General features: G+C 32.7%; 1 protein-coding gene across 1 annotated transcript; it reads left to right on the top strand.

Moving 5' to 3' along the window:
* Nucleotides 1-9,824: 9,824 nt before the first annotated feature.
* LOC7497254 (aspartyl protease family protein 2) lies at nt 9,825-11,742 on the top strand. The gene has a single exon (XM_002302598.4). The coding sequence runs from the start codon at nt 9,876-9,878 to the stop codon at nt 11,346-11,348; it is 1,473 nt and encodes a 490-aa protein (XP_002302634.3). The 5' UTR covers nt 9,825-9,875; the 3' UTR covers nt 11,349-11,742.
* Nucleotides 11,743-15,882: the final 4,140 nt, after the last annotated feature.

Raw genomic sequence — 15,882 nt, 5'->3', positions numbered from 1 at the left:
AAAATAATAAGAATTTCTGCTGTGATACTTCTGAGTTTCACAATAAAATATATTTTAATATTAAAAAAAAAGTAAAATATATTTAATAATAAAGAAAACGAATAGTTATTAAGTACATGTGGGATTAGATAGGTGGCTCGAGCTACACCGCTTGCCAGTTTAAATTTTTCCTAACATAAAATAATTGTTTAGGCGATGCCAATTTTTTTAAAGAAACAATGCAAATCTAAGAACCATGTCATTGACTTGATTAGGTTGAATAAATTCGTTTAATTTAATAATATGACAAAAAAAGTATTAACAAAAAATAAAGTGATAATTTTTTTTGGCAATAACTAATTATAAAAAATGAGTTGTCAATATCATATACAAGAAAAGTAAAAAGAAAAGTGTCTTGGAGACTCACTGTCACTTCATCGTTGACAATGCTTTGCCACCAAAAAGATCTCATCGAGATTGTTCTAACGGCACTATGAAAGATTGCACGACGATACCGAAAAAGACCACACATGCTATCAGAGCAATGACCCAGAAAGCAAACCAACCAAAATATCATCAAGTGAGCATCCCATGCTTATATTTTATCAATTAATTTAATTTAATTAAAAAATAAAGTTTCTTTTAAAAAAGCTAAATTTAATCAATTGAAATTGGAAAGAAAAAAAATAGCAATTAAAAGAATGAGGATCTAATCTAATATAAAAATAAAATTAAACTTAATTTCAAGGGATTAAATTTAAAAGAAAAAAAAAGTACTTAAAATAATCAAAGATTCATTACAAAAACGAGAACTATAACTAAAACAAAAGTAAAACAAGAGGACACAATTCAATTTTGATTGGCCAGAGCACATCCCGAGACCATGTGAAAGAGAAAAAAAAGGGGAATAAAAAATTGTCATCACCAAAACACCAAGAACCATGACACATGCGCTAGCTCAGTGGAAGCGCCACCACTCGACAATGCTAGTGACAAGGTGATCTTGCATTTTGGCTGTCAGATTAGGGAGTAGCTCTCTCCCACACGCAAGTTTATTTTCTTCGGCTAGCACCTTTTGTATTATTATTTTTATACCCCTAAAAAGACCAAACTAACTTTTATTCACATTGTATATAATGAAAAAATCAAGAGAAAAGTCCAAAAAACCCTTAGATTGTAGTTTAATTTTTTTGTTATAAAGGTATGGTAGTAATTACACTATGCACGAAAACTTATTTGACAAAAGAACCCTTCCATGGTAGTTTAATTTTTTTTGGTTATAAGGGTATGACATTAATTACATTGTGCAACAAAATATAGAATGACAAAAAAACACCCTTCCATGAAAGTTATTTCTTCACCTTCTTTTAAGGCCATTATAGTGTTTTCACTGTTCATTTATCGTGGGAAAAAACTAATCTGACCAACCAAAATCAACAATGACCAATGTGTTCCAAGAAAAGACGAGTCTACCCCTAAAAGTAAGCTAATGTTTTTTCAATTAAGGGGCAAATTGATCATTTCACTGTAACAATTCACAATAATCTTTGTCTATTGCTATAGTGAAAAAGTTATGCCGTATAGATTCTTTGTTAATTTGCTTTAATTATGCATATTAAGAAAAAACAATTATCATGTAGCTCCAAAATGGGTTTTAAAAGTGAGTTTAGAAACAATATTATCTTTAAGCTCTTCTGAATGTAATGATTGTTTTCAATATCTAAACATGTATTCTCAAGGTTAAATACAACTTTACTTGTTTTATAGCCCCTATAGTTTTTATTATTGTTGTTATTTGTTAATCAATGAAAAAATAAAAATACTAAAATAATAATTAGAATACCGGATTGGGCCTTGGCCTAACCACCAAGACCAGTTGGATGGGTTGACCACTTATATGGTTAGGTCTCAGCCCAACCACCACCCCTGGTCTTTTAGTAGATTAAAGGGTCACCATAATCACTAAATGGATTAACCTGTTGACCAATCACCACCAGGTCAGGTCACTTGGTTGGGCCTTAACTTAACCACTAGACCTTTTAGCATTGTTGGCTGACCATCACATCACTCTGTTTGGACCTTGATCTCCTAACTATTCTTTATGCAAATTCTCAAAAAGCCTAACGACTCGTCCATGACACCGCAGGCCTTTTAACAACCATTTTTCTTAGCCTTGGCCATGAAATCCAATCTTCGACACACACCATAATGGAAGTCGTACTTCTCGTCTGGCTCATTTTCATTACAACACTTACTTCGTCTCGACTTGCTCACTATAAAAACAATGCCTACTTATATTAACCAACGACCTACTTGCTATTAATACATAACATGACACCTCCTTTTTAGGCAATGGTTATTTCCTACACTCTGCCGATCATCAACTTTGTCAATCACCACATTCTCAACCAATATCACAACAAACACCACAAGCAATGACAAGCATGCATCTCTCCACCATTGATACAATCATTAATAGAGGTAAATGTAACTCTATATATTAAGGTACCTTCTTTGAGGGAAGTTGATATGATCAAGGTATATAAATATATTAGTTGCGAGGTAAGTGAAGGCAAGCCATTTTGGACTGATTGGAGCAATTTCATACATAAGTAGCAATCATTTAATAATTATAGGAACCACAAATAACCATTCATTCAGCTAGCTTTGTACATATAAACACAAAACATTCATATATACACTCTTATTAACTTTATTTTATTTTTTTCTTTTTGTATATTAGTTTTCTCCGCATGCATTTACTAATGCAAGTATCAAAAAAATTTCATATTCCAATAAGAAATTTGTTTTTGAAGTGAACAGGCAATAGACCAGAATCAAGTTAGTGTTTGGAAACGCGGTTGTATCCATGTTTTTAAAAAAATTAATTTTTTTTGTATGTTTTGGATCGTTTTGATGTGCTGATCTCAAAAATAATTTTTTAAAAATAAAAAATATTATTTTAATATATTTTAATATAAAAAATACTTCAAAAAATAACTATAAATACACTTTCAAACCGACTTGGACTTCGACTTCGACTTCGACTTTAAGAATAGTCAACAACCCAAAAACACATCCCGAAAAGCCTAAATTCAGTTACCATTAATGAAACGTGTTTTGCTGAGTGTCCCAGCCTTGCTGTCTCTTCTTATAAAGAAGTTGATCTACTATATGTTGTCATTTATTAAGCTACCAGAAAAGGAAATGAAAAGGAGAGAGAAATGAATGCCAAAATTTATGACGCAGCGGCCGGAAATTATAGATTCTAGAGCTACCGTAGACAGCACGGTAGTCATGGCTGTCAAGTAGCTGATCTGTGTACGAAAAACCAAGCTTGAGTTTGACTATCCTTTTGAAACTCTGAACCTGAAAGGATAGAGAAGAACTGATACTCACTAGGGTACTTGTTGGAAAATCATGATTCATGCAAAGATAAAGTAGGTATCTTAATTCAATTAGTTATTACAACTTTTTAATTTGTAAGGTCAAGCAAAGAAAAAAAAAAAAAACAGTGCAGTGGAACAGAACAACAACTAAAAAAACTTGGAAGATTGAGAGGATACATTCTTTAGCATTTACAGATATATTACTCACGCTCAGTGATAGGTTAGATATTTTTATTTTTTATATATAAAAATTATATATGCAAGTTTTTTTAATGATTTTTTATAGTTTAAAAAATTTAAATTCAAATAAATTTTTTATGTATATATATATATATATATAATCAAATAAATTAAGAATTACGTATGTAAATAAATAAATAAATAATCATTAATGATATCTAAAAATAAAACTTGAAAAATCAAGAGACGGATATAAATCAAGATATTTAATCTCAAAAGATGAGACATTTACCCGGTTGTATTTGCTAAATTTATTTAAGAAAATAATAATAGAAATAGATGCACAAATTAAATTGATCAAATAAAAAAAAAACATAATGCAAGGTTGCACATATTAAAAATATTATTTGAAAATATTTTTTTATTTTCAAGATAAAGTTCATCTATATAAAAGATGAAAAAAAAATAGATGAATAAAAAAAACTCTTCAAATTTAAATGTATAACTAAAGAATAATCAACATTTAAAAGAGGCTCTTCAAACATAATGAAAGAGAGAATGAATACTAATTTAAATATAAATTAAAAATAAATTAGAGAAAAAACCATAAAAAATCATTAGTTAAAAAAAAGAATTAGAAAAAAAGTAAATATTGAGTTTTAGTGGTCTAAATCGTTGTCAATAACACTTTTCTATTTGTACAATAGAAATCCGGCAACCCCTCTCTTCTTTTTTAATCAGGGATTAAAAAATAATAAAAATAATTTTTTATAACAAAATTAAATTAAAAAAATATTGAGATATTAAAATTGTATAATTTATGTGATTTTTAAATTTCAATAACTAAAGTATATTTTTACAAAATTTATTATTTGCCACCAATTTCTCTTGTCTTTTTCATTTTGGTTCTTTTTTTATTTTTAATCTCATCTTTTCATAAGAAATTAACATTAATTGATTTTTAATTAGAACTAAATTGCTAAAAAAACCATTTGAATATCATTTTTTTTAAAAAAAATTACATAACTCATTCATAATAATATTTGAGAGAGTAAACAATAAAATCTTGAAGAATAAGTAAATAAACCAGGCTTTTTAGAGTAATAACTAATAAATACTTCACAAGTGAGCCGGCCTATGGATGGCCTATTATAAGTTCAGTATAAGCATTATTCTTCGAAGTTAAATACCTTGCTCTAATTAATGATTTGGAATTACTTTGCGGTGGCATCTGGAAGCCACTTCAAAATCAAATCTTGACTTCTGGTTTTCTCTCTTAACATTTTTACATAATTCTGGTGATGAGGACATTTAAACCGACATGTTTTCTTGATCATTGTAGGCATGCGGTATTCCTTATCATCCTTATCTCTCCCCCTCTGGGAAAGTAGTTTGTCAAATTTAACCAGATAAGAGTATATATTCGGTCCCTTTACTCCGTACTTTTATGCACTCCTGTTTGAGCATTGAAGAGGAAGATTCCAATGTTAAGCTACAAGGGCCTTGACTGGCTTTAATCATGTTCTTGGTGGCATCATAGGTGGAGATGATCCAATGTCAAGCTAAGGGTTCATGCTAAGAGATGTCTCTAGTCCAGAGGTTTTAACGTGATCCAAAAGCTGGCATCATTTAGGTTTTATCTTTATTTTCATTTGCCCCAATTAGATATCACTAATGCTTTAACAGAATGAAGACTAACTTTAATGTTCTTTCCAGGTTATAGTTCTTCTTTCCCTCTACTTTTCTTTTACTCCAGGAAAGTTTTTGCCCCGTGGAGTTTAATTTTAACAGGCCTTGATTACAAATTATGCATGGGATATTCTTTTTACTCGTTTCAGCTTGGCTTTTATGTTAAGCCAACGGAGCCCTTTTTCAGGTAATGGGTTTTTACTCATCCTCTTGAAACGGGGATCTCCCCTGCCGTCTGTTTTGTGCCCTCCCTCTTTTCATTTTCCCCCAACCATCCTTTATGTCCCCCCCCCCCCCCCCCCCTCTCATTTTCACCTATAGGAGAGGAAAAATGAAAAGGATGCCATTGCGAAGTACTTTTCTCTCGTTTGAATTTCACCAAGTTTTAGCTGGGTAAAGAGAGAGGCCATGGTAGGTGAGCCTGTAACTGTGCATCTGTATCACAGCTACCATACCCACTACTTCTTACCATGGGGGGGCCCTAAGACCAAACGACTTGAAGATTTTCATAAAAAGGGCATAGCAACTGGCAGGGGCATGGGTTTGACTTGCATGTAATCATATCACAAGAGAACTTGGACATGAAGATGACCGGGCCCTGGGTGCATCTTTTGTGTGCACAATAACCAAACATCTCCGGACACAGCACACTTTTGCTGTGTGTCGTTTGTGCATCTGGCTCTGATATCCTCGTAAGTCTTTCATGCGCTTTCATTTAGAACCATGTTCACAGACACGTCCTATCTTCAACATAACTCGTCCAGTTTTTGAAGCCATGGATCAAGGCAAAAGCAGCACCGCATGCCTCCCTGGAACTTGCCGTGTACGACCCGGTATTGCCACGCCAGATACTTTTAAAAGTCCACTTGGCAAAAAATGGTGAAGCGCACCAGATATCTGATAAAGGGCCAAGAAAGAAGACAAGCAGAATTGAAGATAAGAATAAAGGAAAAGGAAAGGTAGACAGGGAAAGATCTCACTGATACGAGAAGCTTCAGAAGCATGAAAAGCGTGAACACAAGAGAGCCTCACCAATAATATCTTAAATGTTTTTGGCTGCCTCTGTATTATAATCAATGAGAACATGGGAATGTCACTCTCGTATGAGTTCAGACAAAACTTCGAGTTTGAGTGGGTGAAGTGGACATGTTTTGTGTTACTAAATCTGTTTGCCATGTTAATTACTTTTTGTCTCTGAATTTATATACGGGAAATGATGTCTCTCTCCCAGCTATCACCCAAATTCTTAATTCATCTGTTCATTTTCTCCCGTTTACTTAAATTAATTGCCTTTAAAATCACGAAAAGAGGACTGGGTCGTTGTCTTAAAACGTTGTCGTTTCTAGTCTGTAATTTTTAATGGGCGTGTGAATAGGAAAATGATTGATAGATTGGATCCGCTTGGAAACTTTTTGCTTGATGACAAAGTTGAGAATTGCGTGATAACTGGAGGACAAAGATGCTCTTTGATTTATTTTTGGGAAGATGGACATCCGACAAAAGAAAGGGAGAAGACATGTTTTTTTTTTTTTTGGGAAGCGCGAGTTTTTCCTAGGCGATCTGATAAATAGCTTAAGGTCATGTTTGTTTTCTAAAATTTATTTTTTAAAAATTTATTTTTTAAATTTTTTTATATTTGTTTGTTATTAGAAAAATTGGTCAACGGAAAATACTTTTCGGTTAACGAAAAACACTTTCCAGTCAAAGAAAAATTTGGTTTAGTTTCCAGGAAAGTTTTTTCTCTTTTGGCTGTGTTTGTTTTCCGGAAAGTGGTTTCCGGGAAATCACTTTCCAAACTTTCCTGTGTTTATTTGTCATTAGAAAAGTTGGTCAACGGAAAACACTTTCCAGTCAAAGGAAAATTTGGCTTGGTTTTCAGGAAAATGTTTTCCTGAAAAATTTGGGCGGAAAACACTTTCCGAAAGTTGTGAAAAATTTAGAAATGTCATTATTTACTGATTATATCAAATTTGATCCTCAAACTTTTGATTGCTATATATAATTTATTTTGTATATTTATTTTTCAATTTCATCTCTTAAAATTTAATTTTTATATTAATTTTGGTCCTTATTTTTATAATTGCTATTTGCTTTTTCCTTATCATTTTTTTATTGAAATTTTTTATCTATCAAATTTGGTCCTCATTCTTTTGATTGTTACTTATTTTATTTGAAATAATTTATGAAATGTTAATTATTATTATTTTAATTTATTCACCTTTCATTTTTTTTAATTTTTTAGATTTGATTTCTATTATTTTGATTATTATTTATTTTATTTGAGATAATTTATGAAATTATATTTTTTTTTCAATTTCATTCTCATTCAACTTTTTAATTAGTAAGATTTGTTCCTCATTATTTTAATAAACTTGAGAAAAATAAAACATTAATAAGTTATTTTCCAGCTCATTTTCATGATATAACTAAACACTGGAAAATATTTTCCAATTTATTTTCCATTACACTACCAAACATCGAAAAATACTTTTCCGGAATTCACTTTAAAAAAAAAAACTACTTTCCAGCAAACAAACGGGGTCTAAGTTTGAAACTAATTACACCGCTGTGCGACAAAAGAAAGGGAGAATGACATGTTTTTATTTATTTTTCTTCTTGTATGTTTAATTAGTTGAAAATCAAATTATATTATTTTTTCTTCCTGAAAAAAAAAAATTTTCTTCTCAAGTTAAGTTATCACAATCATTTAAAAAAAACAATCTATTCGATTTATTTATTATTGTTATTATTTTTTATTATTTAATTAGAATAAATCAACTTATTTAATTGGTTATAGCTATACTCCAAGTTTTATATATTTTATTTAAAATACACTTGTGACAATTGTTTTTTATGAAAACAAGATATATCATTTCAATAATAATAATAAAAAAAACACAAACAAAATGACTTGGTATAATTGCAGCAGTAACTTCGCTTAAAATTAATATTTTAAATCACAACAGATCATTAAAATATTTCGTAACCAAGATTCATCATTTCAGTAATAAAAAAAAAAAACACTAACAAAATGAAAATGACAAGCTTGCTAGTTGCTACAATTGCAGCAGTAACTTCGCTTAAAAACGTCACGGGAGAGGGACGGCGGAAGGACAAATTCAGCTGACCGCCGAGTTCCAAGGGTCGATATCAATTCTCGAGTCTTGAGTGATGCCATCCTATCTGTCTAGCATTTACTACTACCAGCCCAACTTTCACCCAACAAAAGCAAATGATCTCGAGGATATTTCTTTCGCCCTCAAATCACGCCCTCCAGTGGCAATTTCGTCATCTCATTTTCCACTACTTCCAATTCTCCTAAAGGGCCATGCCAACCTGGAGAATTCGTTTTAAAAATTTTACTAGAAAAGGGATTTGATTTTCTATTGATTTGCAAGCTCATCCAAGATATTTATATCCATTAAAGCAAAACGATACTGTAATTAAAAAATATATATGAGCAAATGTCACAAAAGTTAATACTTTAAAATGATATATAACAGCAAATTTTTCTATGCTAGTGCTAGTAATACTATTAAACACTTTTTATGTTTGGTTTTGCAAAATTAAATGTGATTTTATTGATCTAAACTAATTAAATCCTGAGAAATCTGGTTTGAAAAAAATAATAACAAGGATTGAAAAAAAAATGACAATTTGGTTGATTTTTACATCCCTAGCATTTGAGAAAAGGTTGTCATGTGTCGGAGGCGCGTGCAACCTCTTATAGTGATTTCCCCACGACGAGACCTATCGAGTTGTGGGGCATGTTGACAATCATGCAGTAATGAAGCTTTGACGATCCTTATTTTTTTTTAAGTCACGATGTTCTACTCAAATTGAAAGGTGCCATATCATTTTGTTTTTATATTAATTTTAATCCTGGTTCTTTATATTCTTATTTTGTTTGTTTTTATCATTCTTTAAATTGATTTTGTTTTTCAATTTTATCCATTGCATTTTGTTTCATTTAATGTTTATATTACATTTGATTCTTTTCTTTTGATTGTAATTTGTTTCTTAACGAAAATTTGTTTTCGATCTCATCCTCAATATTTTGTTTCATTTTATTTTTATGCTAAATTTGGTTTTTATTTTTTTTATTGTTTATTTTTTTTGTCTTGAATCCATTTTGAATCAATTTTTTTAAAATTTTTTATTAACATTTAATTAATTAAAATTTTAGTTTTATAATTTTTTTTAATTTACCTTCAATAAAAATCAAGAATGCCCATTGTAAAATTAATATTAGAAATCACTGTTTTATAACTTTTATGTAGAAAATAGAAATTAAAAAAGTCTTTTAGGAAAAAGGAAGGGGTATTTAAGAGTACGGTGATAATTGTTTTTTAAAGTGTTTTTTATTATAAAATATATTATTTTATTTTTAAAAATTATTTTTGATATCAGTATATTAAAATATTTAAAAATTATAAATAATATTAATTTAAAATAAAAAAATAATTTTTTTTTAAAAGTTTATCAAAATAAAAACTTTTAAAACAAAAAAACAGCCGAAAATGCTAAGTCCCTTCACCGTTCACACAAGAACCACCCTTTGCATTGCACCTTTTTAATTATTTATACTCTCTCACTTCTGCAAACACTTCAGTGTCTGCCCTCACTTTCTCGTCTTCAATGGAAGGAAAAGCAAGAAATGCTCCTGCTCTCCTTTTCTTTTCCTTCACCTGCGTTTTCCTTTCCCTCTCCACTACCACTCTCTCGACTTCACCGCAGTTCCAAACCCTAACCGTCAACCCCCTCCCTAACAAGCCCACTCTCTCATGGGCCGACACCGGACCCGAATCCGAACCCGAGACTCAAACCCTCACCGACTCAACCTCAACAGAAGCCTCCACCACCACTTCCCTTTCCGTACAGCTACACCACTTAGATGCCTTGTCTTCGGACGAAACCCCACAAGATCTTTTCAACTCGAGGCTCGCACGTGATGCCTCACGTGTCAAATCCTTGACATCTCTTGCTGCAGCCGTTGGCAGTACAAACAGGACTCGTGCTCGCGGCCCTGGGTTCAGTAGTTCTGTAACATCAGGACTCGCTCAAGGGAGTGGCGAGTACTTCACGCGCCTCGGTGTAGGGACACCAGCAAGATATGTCTTCATGGTGCTCGACACTGGAAGCGACGTCGTTTGGATCCAGTGTGCTCCGTGCAAAAAATGTTACTCTCAAACCGACCCGGTTTTTAACCCGACTAAATCCAGATCCTTCGCCAACATCCCCTGCGGGTCACCCTTGTGTAGGAGACTTGATTCTCCAGGTTGCAGCACGAAGAAACAGATTTGTCTCTATCAGGTCTCTTACGGCGACGGGTCCTTCACTTACGGTGAGTTCTCAACCGAAACGCTGACGTTTCGAGGCACTAGAGTTGGGCGTGTGGCGCTTGGTTGTGGGCATGATAATGAAGGGCTTTTCATTGGTGCTGCTGGGTTGCTGGGACTTGGAAGGGGTAGATTATCATTTCCTTCCCAAATTGGTCGCCGGTTCAGCCGGAAGTTCTCTTATTGCTTGGTGGACCGGTCTGCTTCTTCTAAACCGTCTTATATGGTTTTTGGCGACTCGGCTATTTCAAGAACCGCTCGGTTCACTCCATTGGTGTCCAACCCGAAATTAGACACCTTTTACTATGTTGAGCTTCTTGGGGTTAGTGTTGGTGGGACGCGTGTCCCTGGGATCACAGCTTCTTTATTCAAACTTGACTCGACAGGGAATGGTGGAGTTATAATTGATTCGGGCACGTCAGTTACCCGGTTGACCCGGCCCGCTTATGTGGCTCTGCGCGATGCTTTCCGGGTCGGAGCATCCAATTTGAAACGGGCACCGGAATTCTCATTGTTTGACACGTGTTTTGATCTATCTGGGAAGACAGAGGTGAAGGTGCCAACGGTGGTTTTACATTTTAGAGGTGCTGACGTATCATTACCGGCGTCGAACTATTTGATACCAGTGGACAATAGTGGGAGTTTCTGCTTTGCGTTTGCGGGTACAATGAGTGGATTGTCGATAGTCGGGAATATCCAACAACAAGGTTTCCGGGTTGTATACGACTTGGCGGCCTCACGGGTCGGATTTGCTCCCCGTGGATGTGCTTGAGTTGTGTTGCGTGCATTTGGGTAGTTACTACTACTATTATTACTTTCCGTTTTGGTAAGGGATGAAGGTCTTTCCCTACCCTTTTTATTTCTTTTTCTTTTTTTTCTCTAAATCATGGCAAAAAAAAACATCTTTTCTTGGATTTTTAATCTGAGGAGAAAGAGGGGAGATAAATTTGGGATTGATGTGGGTTGTTGATTGGCTATTTATCGTTACTCAACCATGCTTCCTCTAACAGCAGAGCAGAATGTTTCATATAAGCTCAAGCTTGCTTTTAGCTTGAATTCGGTCGAAAAATAACTTGTTTAGAATTCAAATGCAGAATTGCTCTTAATGCAAACTTGATTTCACAAATTATCATGAATGATAAAAGAAAGCCATCTTCAATTTTTAATTCCTTCATTAGTGCCCATTTGGCCATAAATTTACTGTTCTAATTTATGTGTAGCTCGTTTTTACTGTGGAGCCTTGGAGTCTTCTGTACGAATGGGATCACATCGTACAGTAGTGCGGGCGTGTTGGGCACGCATTATAGGATCTTTCGCAGTAATTTTGTTCTTAGCAAAATAACACAATATTTAATGAAATATTATAGTATAGAGAGTTGCATCGCGTGACTTTCAAATGCTAAAATAGATTGATATATAATTTACAGAAAAAAAATAGCAAGAAAGTCTAGATGATTTCTCTATCAAAGAAAGTCATCCTACATATCTATTAAGAGATCTAAAAGATTAAAATAACTTTTCTCAATAATTTTTCTTAGAAAAGCTAAAAATATAAATATTAAATATATTAAAATACAAATAAATTGTTAAAATGATATTGAAATGCACATTAAAAAAAAACTATATTTGTACTATTTAAAAAACCATTTAAATAATGTAGTTCCTGTAAATATTTTTTGTCCTGAAGATGTTACCTGTTGTGTTACGGCACTCGATGGACGAATGGCGTCCTCGATCTCATTAAGATTTGTAGGTTTGATTTAGCATTTTGTAAATCAAGTTGAAGGACGCCACTTGCTGGAGAACTGCAAAATGCTGCCACTTGCTGGAGAACTGCAAAATGCTGCCGAATTTCTGCTGCATTTAAGGACTCAATGCCAGGTCGCTACCTACAGTGCCCCGAAAATCAATTATATTGGTGGTTATATATCTTGTCCTTAACTAGAAAGGGTCAATCCTTTCCCGAAGAATGCCAACTTGCCCGGGAAAATCAGCATTTTTGCCCACAGAAAGCACGGTGTGGATTGCTGGCTTTTTCACATTTTTCTCGGTAGGGGCTGGGCACTAGCGATCCATCTTGCGAGATTGATGGCAGTGGTAGCAGTTCCTTTCGTGTGCATGTGCAAAAGGAGTCGAAAGTAAAATAATGCAGATTATGATGTTCTGCCGTATGATTATATGGTAAACGGTGTCGGGTGGGAAATTTAGACCTGAAAATATCACGGGGCAATGGTCAATGAAACATGCACATGGGGATCTTGGCGTGAATGAAGCAAAAGCTTCGATAGATAATGGATGACTCGGTGTTGCGTGGACCCCTCACCGCATCTAACTATGTGACAAGATTCCACGAGCCTTTCGGTGCGTGCTTGTCTAAAAGAATCGTAAAAGACACTGCATGGTTGATTACTTTTTGTTTTGGTTTGGATTGGTTTTTATAAATTTAATTCATCAGTTTTAATTTAATTTGGTTATTTTATTTTAAAAATTAAAATTTAATTAACCAATTTTGATTCGATTTGGTTATTTTATGTTAAAAACTAAAAATTATATTGTTTTATGGGTTTTTTTAGGACTTTATAATAGGTTCTTTCCGGTTTGGTTTAGTTTATTTCTTAACTAAACCGATTCAGTTTGGTTTTTTGATTTTAGACTTATAAAATCAAAACTGTATGGAATCAAAAATTTTTAAAATATTTTATTGATTTAATCAGTTATTTTTCATGATTTATTTTTTTAAAATATTTTTTTTTCTAATTATTTTAGTTTAATTTATTCTTGCATTTTTTTTCTCACCCCTACTAATTACAGCTCCCTACCGATCTGCGTCACAAACTGAAGTTTTTGCCTTTTTGGGCTTTGGGCTCGAGTAAGAGTCAGTTCAAAAAAAAAAAAATCCGTCCAGCAATTGCAGTAATGAATTAAATTATCTCATGGATTCTTGTTGCCAGGAACCTGTGCTGGAAGGTGATAAATTAATTTGCCGCTGGAAATTGAACAATTTACAGCTGGAGAATTTAATGGATTTGTTGGAAATTGAATGAAATTGCTGCTGGAATTAAAGGGAATTGTTGCTGGAATTTGAATAAAAAATTCAAGAATAACAAGCTAAATCTTTTAACTAATTGGAGATAGCCAAGCTCCTTGGTTTTCTAAACGAAGACATACTTAGAACTTCTTTAAAGGACCCTACCACCTCCAATGATCGTTATTTATACCTTATCTAGAGAAAAGGGAAATCTGAAATCAAGAAAGAAAAGGGAAATCCGAAATTTCCTTCCCCCGAGTTTACTTGAAGTACCGATATTCTTATCTTCCTTATCTTTTCATCCCCTTGTCTAGAGATCTTGTTAATTGGAGTATATCACTTTTATGTGTGTGTTTGTGGTTAGTTTTTAAAATATTTTTTATTTAGAAATATATTAAAATAATTTATTTTTAATTTTAAAAATTATTTTTGATATCAGCCCATCAAAATAATCTAAAAACATCAAAAAATATTATTTTAAAGTAAAAAAAATAAAAAAAATTTTAATTTTTTTCAAAAATATTTTTAACAAACAAAATTTTAAATTTGCACTCCCTCCTCAAATGGTGTGGATCATGTTGGTAATGAAATGTCACAATCCCCCTTCTTTAAAAGACCTTGCTCTTGAGGCGAGGATATAGCCTTCAACCAGTTTTATCTTTACCCAGACAACATCCTTTTCAGCTTGTCCATTCCATCGTAACAAATACTCTCTTTATACATATTTTTTTTTTGTATAGTTCTTTGATTTGGAACCTTTATTGGCTCAATAGAGAGCTTTACCGCTTTATTGACCCATGATAAAGTTGTTGACGGGCTTACAAGCACACCATTCTTTTTCTTTAACGATGACATATGAGAGGTAGGATGTATTTTTAACTACTCTGGTAGGTCTAAATGGTAAAAGCTGAAGTACCAATCTTCTTTAAAAGATAGGCGAGTAGTCTTTCTCCTATCCTGTCTAGGGATGCTTATGTTTTTTTTTTTTTTTTTGATTTTTACATGAAAAAATTAATCAAATTAAAATTATTTTTTAAAAAAATTTAAAGTTAAAATGATTTAAATCAACTGATTTCGATTCGATTTTTACTGTTTAAAAACTAATAAAATCAAAAAGCAAATTTCATTTTTATTGTTCATAAACTTGTTCTAGTTTATATATAACCAATTGATATATTAAAGGATAATTTCTTGCGGTGGTAGTTGTTACCTTGTCTAGTATCCATTTTTGGTGGATGTGTTTTTACTTTTATTTTATTTATTTTTTGATTAATATGAGTGTTTGGACTAGTTTATGTGTATCTCGATAAATTTTAATAGGACCCTAAAGTTAATAATTATATAAACATTAAATGACTCTAAAATTTATAAAATTTTAATTAATAAAATCTAAAATAACAATATAAAACCTGATCAGTTCCTTGTAGTTTTTAACGTGACTTAATTTGTTAAAGGTTTAGGCGTCATTCATGATAACCTGATATTTGTTTATAGATGTCACGAGGTGACATCATCTTTGGGACAACAGTCACTTGGACTGTTATGAGGTGGATCACGGTGGAGGCTCCGAGTGTTCTTTACAGCTGGCAACGAACACATCATTGAGGACATGTTGCGAGGACCCACACATTCCATAATCTTTATTGGGTCCACGTCAGGCCCCTTCCATTATCGTGTGCTTGGACGCGAAGCTCTAGAGTGGGCTTGTTCCTTAATGGGCCTAGGCCTAACCCTGGACCATGGGTTCTGTCCCTTCAATAATATTCACAATACTTCCCGGAAACTTCTCTCGGGCTTGCAACTTTGCACAATTCCTAAAATATTTGGAGAAACAGCATAACTCCATGGGTTAAGAAAATTTAGGTTATGCTATTCGCAATATTCCAACCTAAAAATAATAATCAACAAGCCATGATGTTTTCAACAGTCGCAGCATGTTGAGTGTGTGTGGGTGATTATACTATTATGAAGAGCACGACATTTATACTTAAAAATAAATAAATCCAAGTTGTGTTGTTGGGAGTTATGTAGCAATTATGATGTTTTTCACTGCAATCGGCTGTATTTTATATTTAAATAATATTAAATTGATATTTTTTAAATATTTTTTTTGTTTTAATGTACTAAATCCAAAAATAAAAAAATATTTTAATATACTTTTTAAATAAAAAATACTTTTAAAAAACACCCAACACCATAGTTATGTTGTGATAAAAAACACAACCTAATAAATCTTGTTGTATTTAATTCAAATGTACAGCATAGGGGATTCTTGTTT

The sequence above is a fragment of the Populus trichocarpa genome, chromosome 2 (genome assembly GCF_000002775.5).
Source record: "Populus trichocarpa isolate Nisqually-1 chromosome 2, P.trichocarpa_v4.1, whole genome shotgun sequence".
Lineage (NCBI taxonomy): Eukaryota > Viridiplantae > Streptophyta > Magnoliopsida > Malpighiales > Salicaceae > Populus > Populus trichocarpa.
This window is presented reverse-complemented; position numbering and strand designations above follow the sequence as displayed.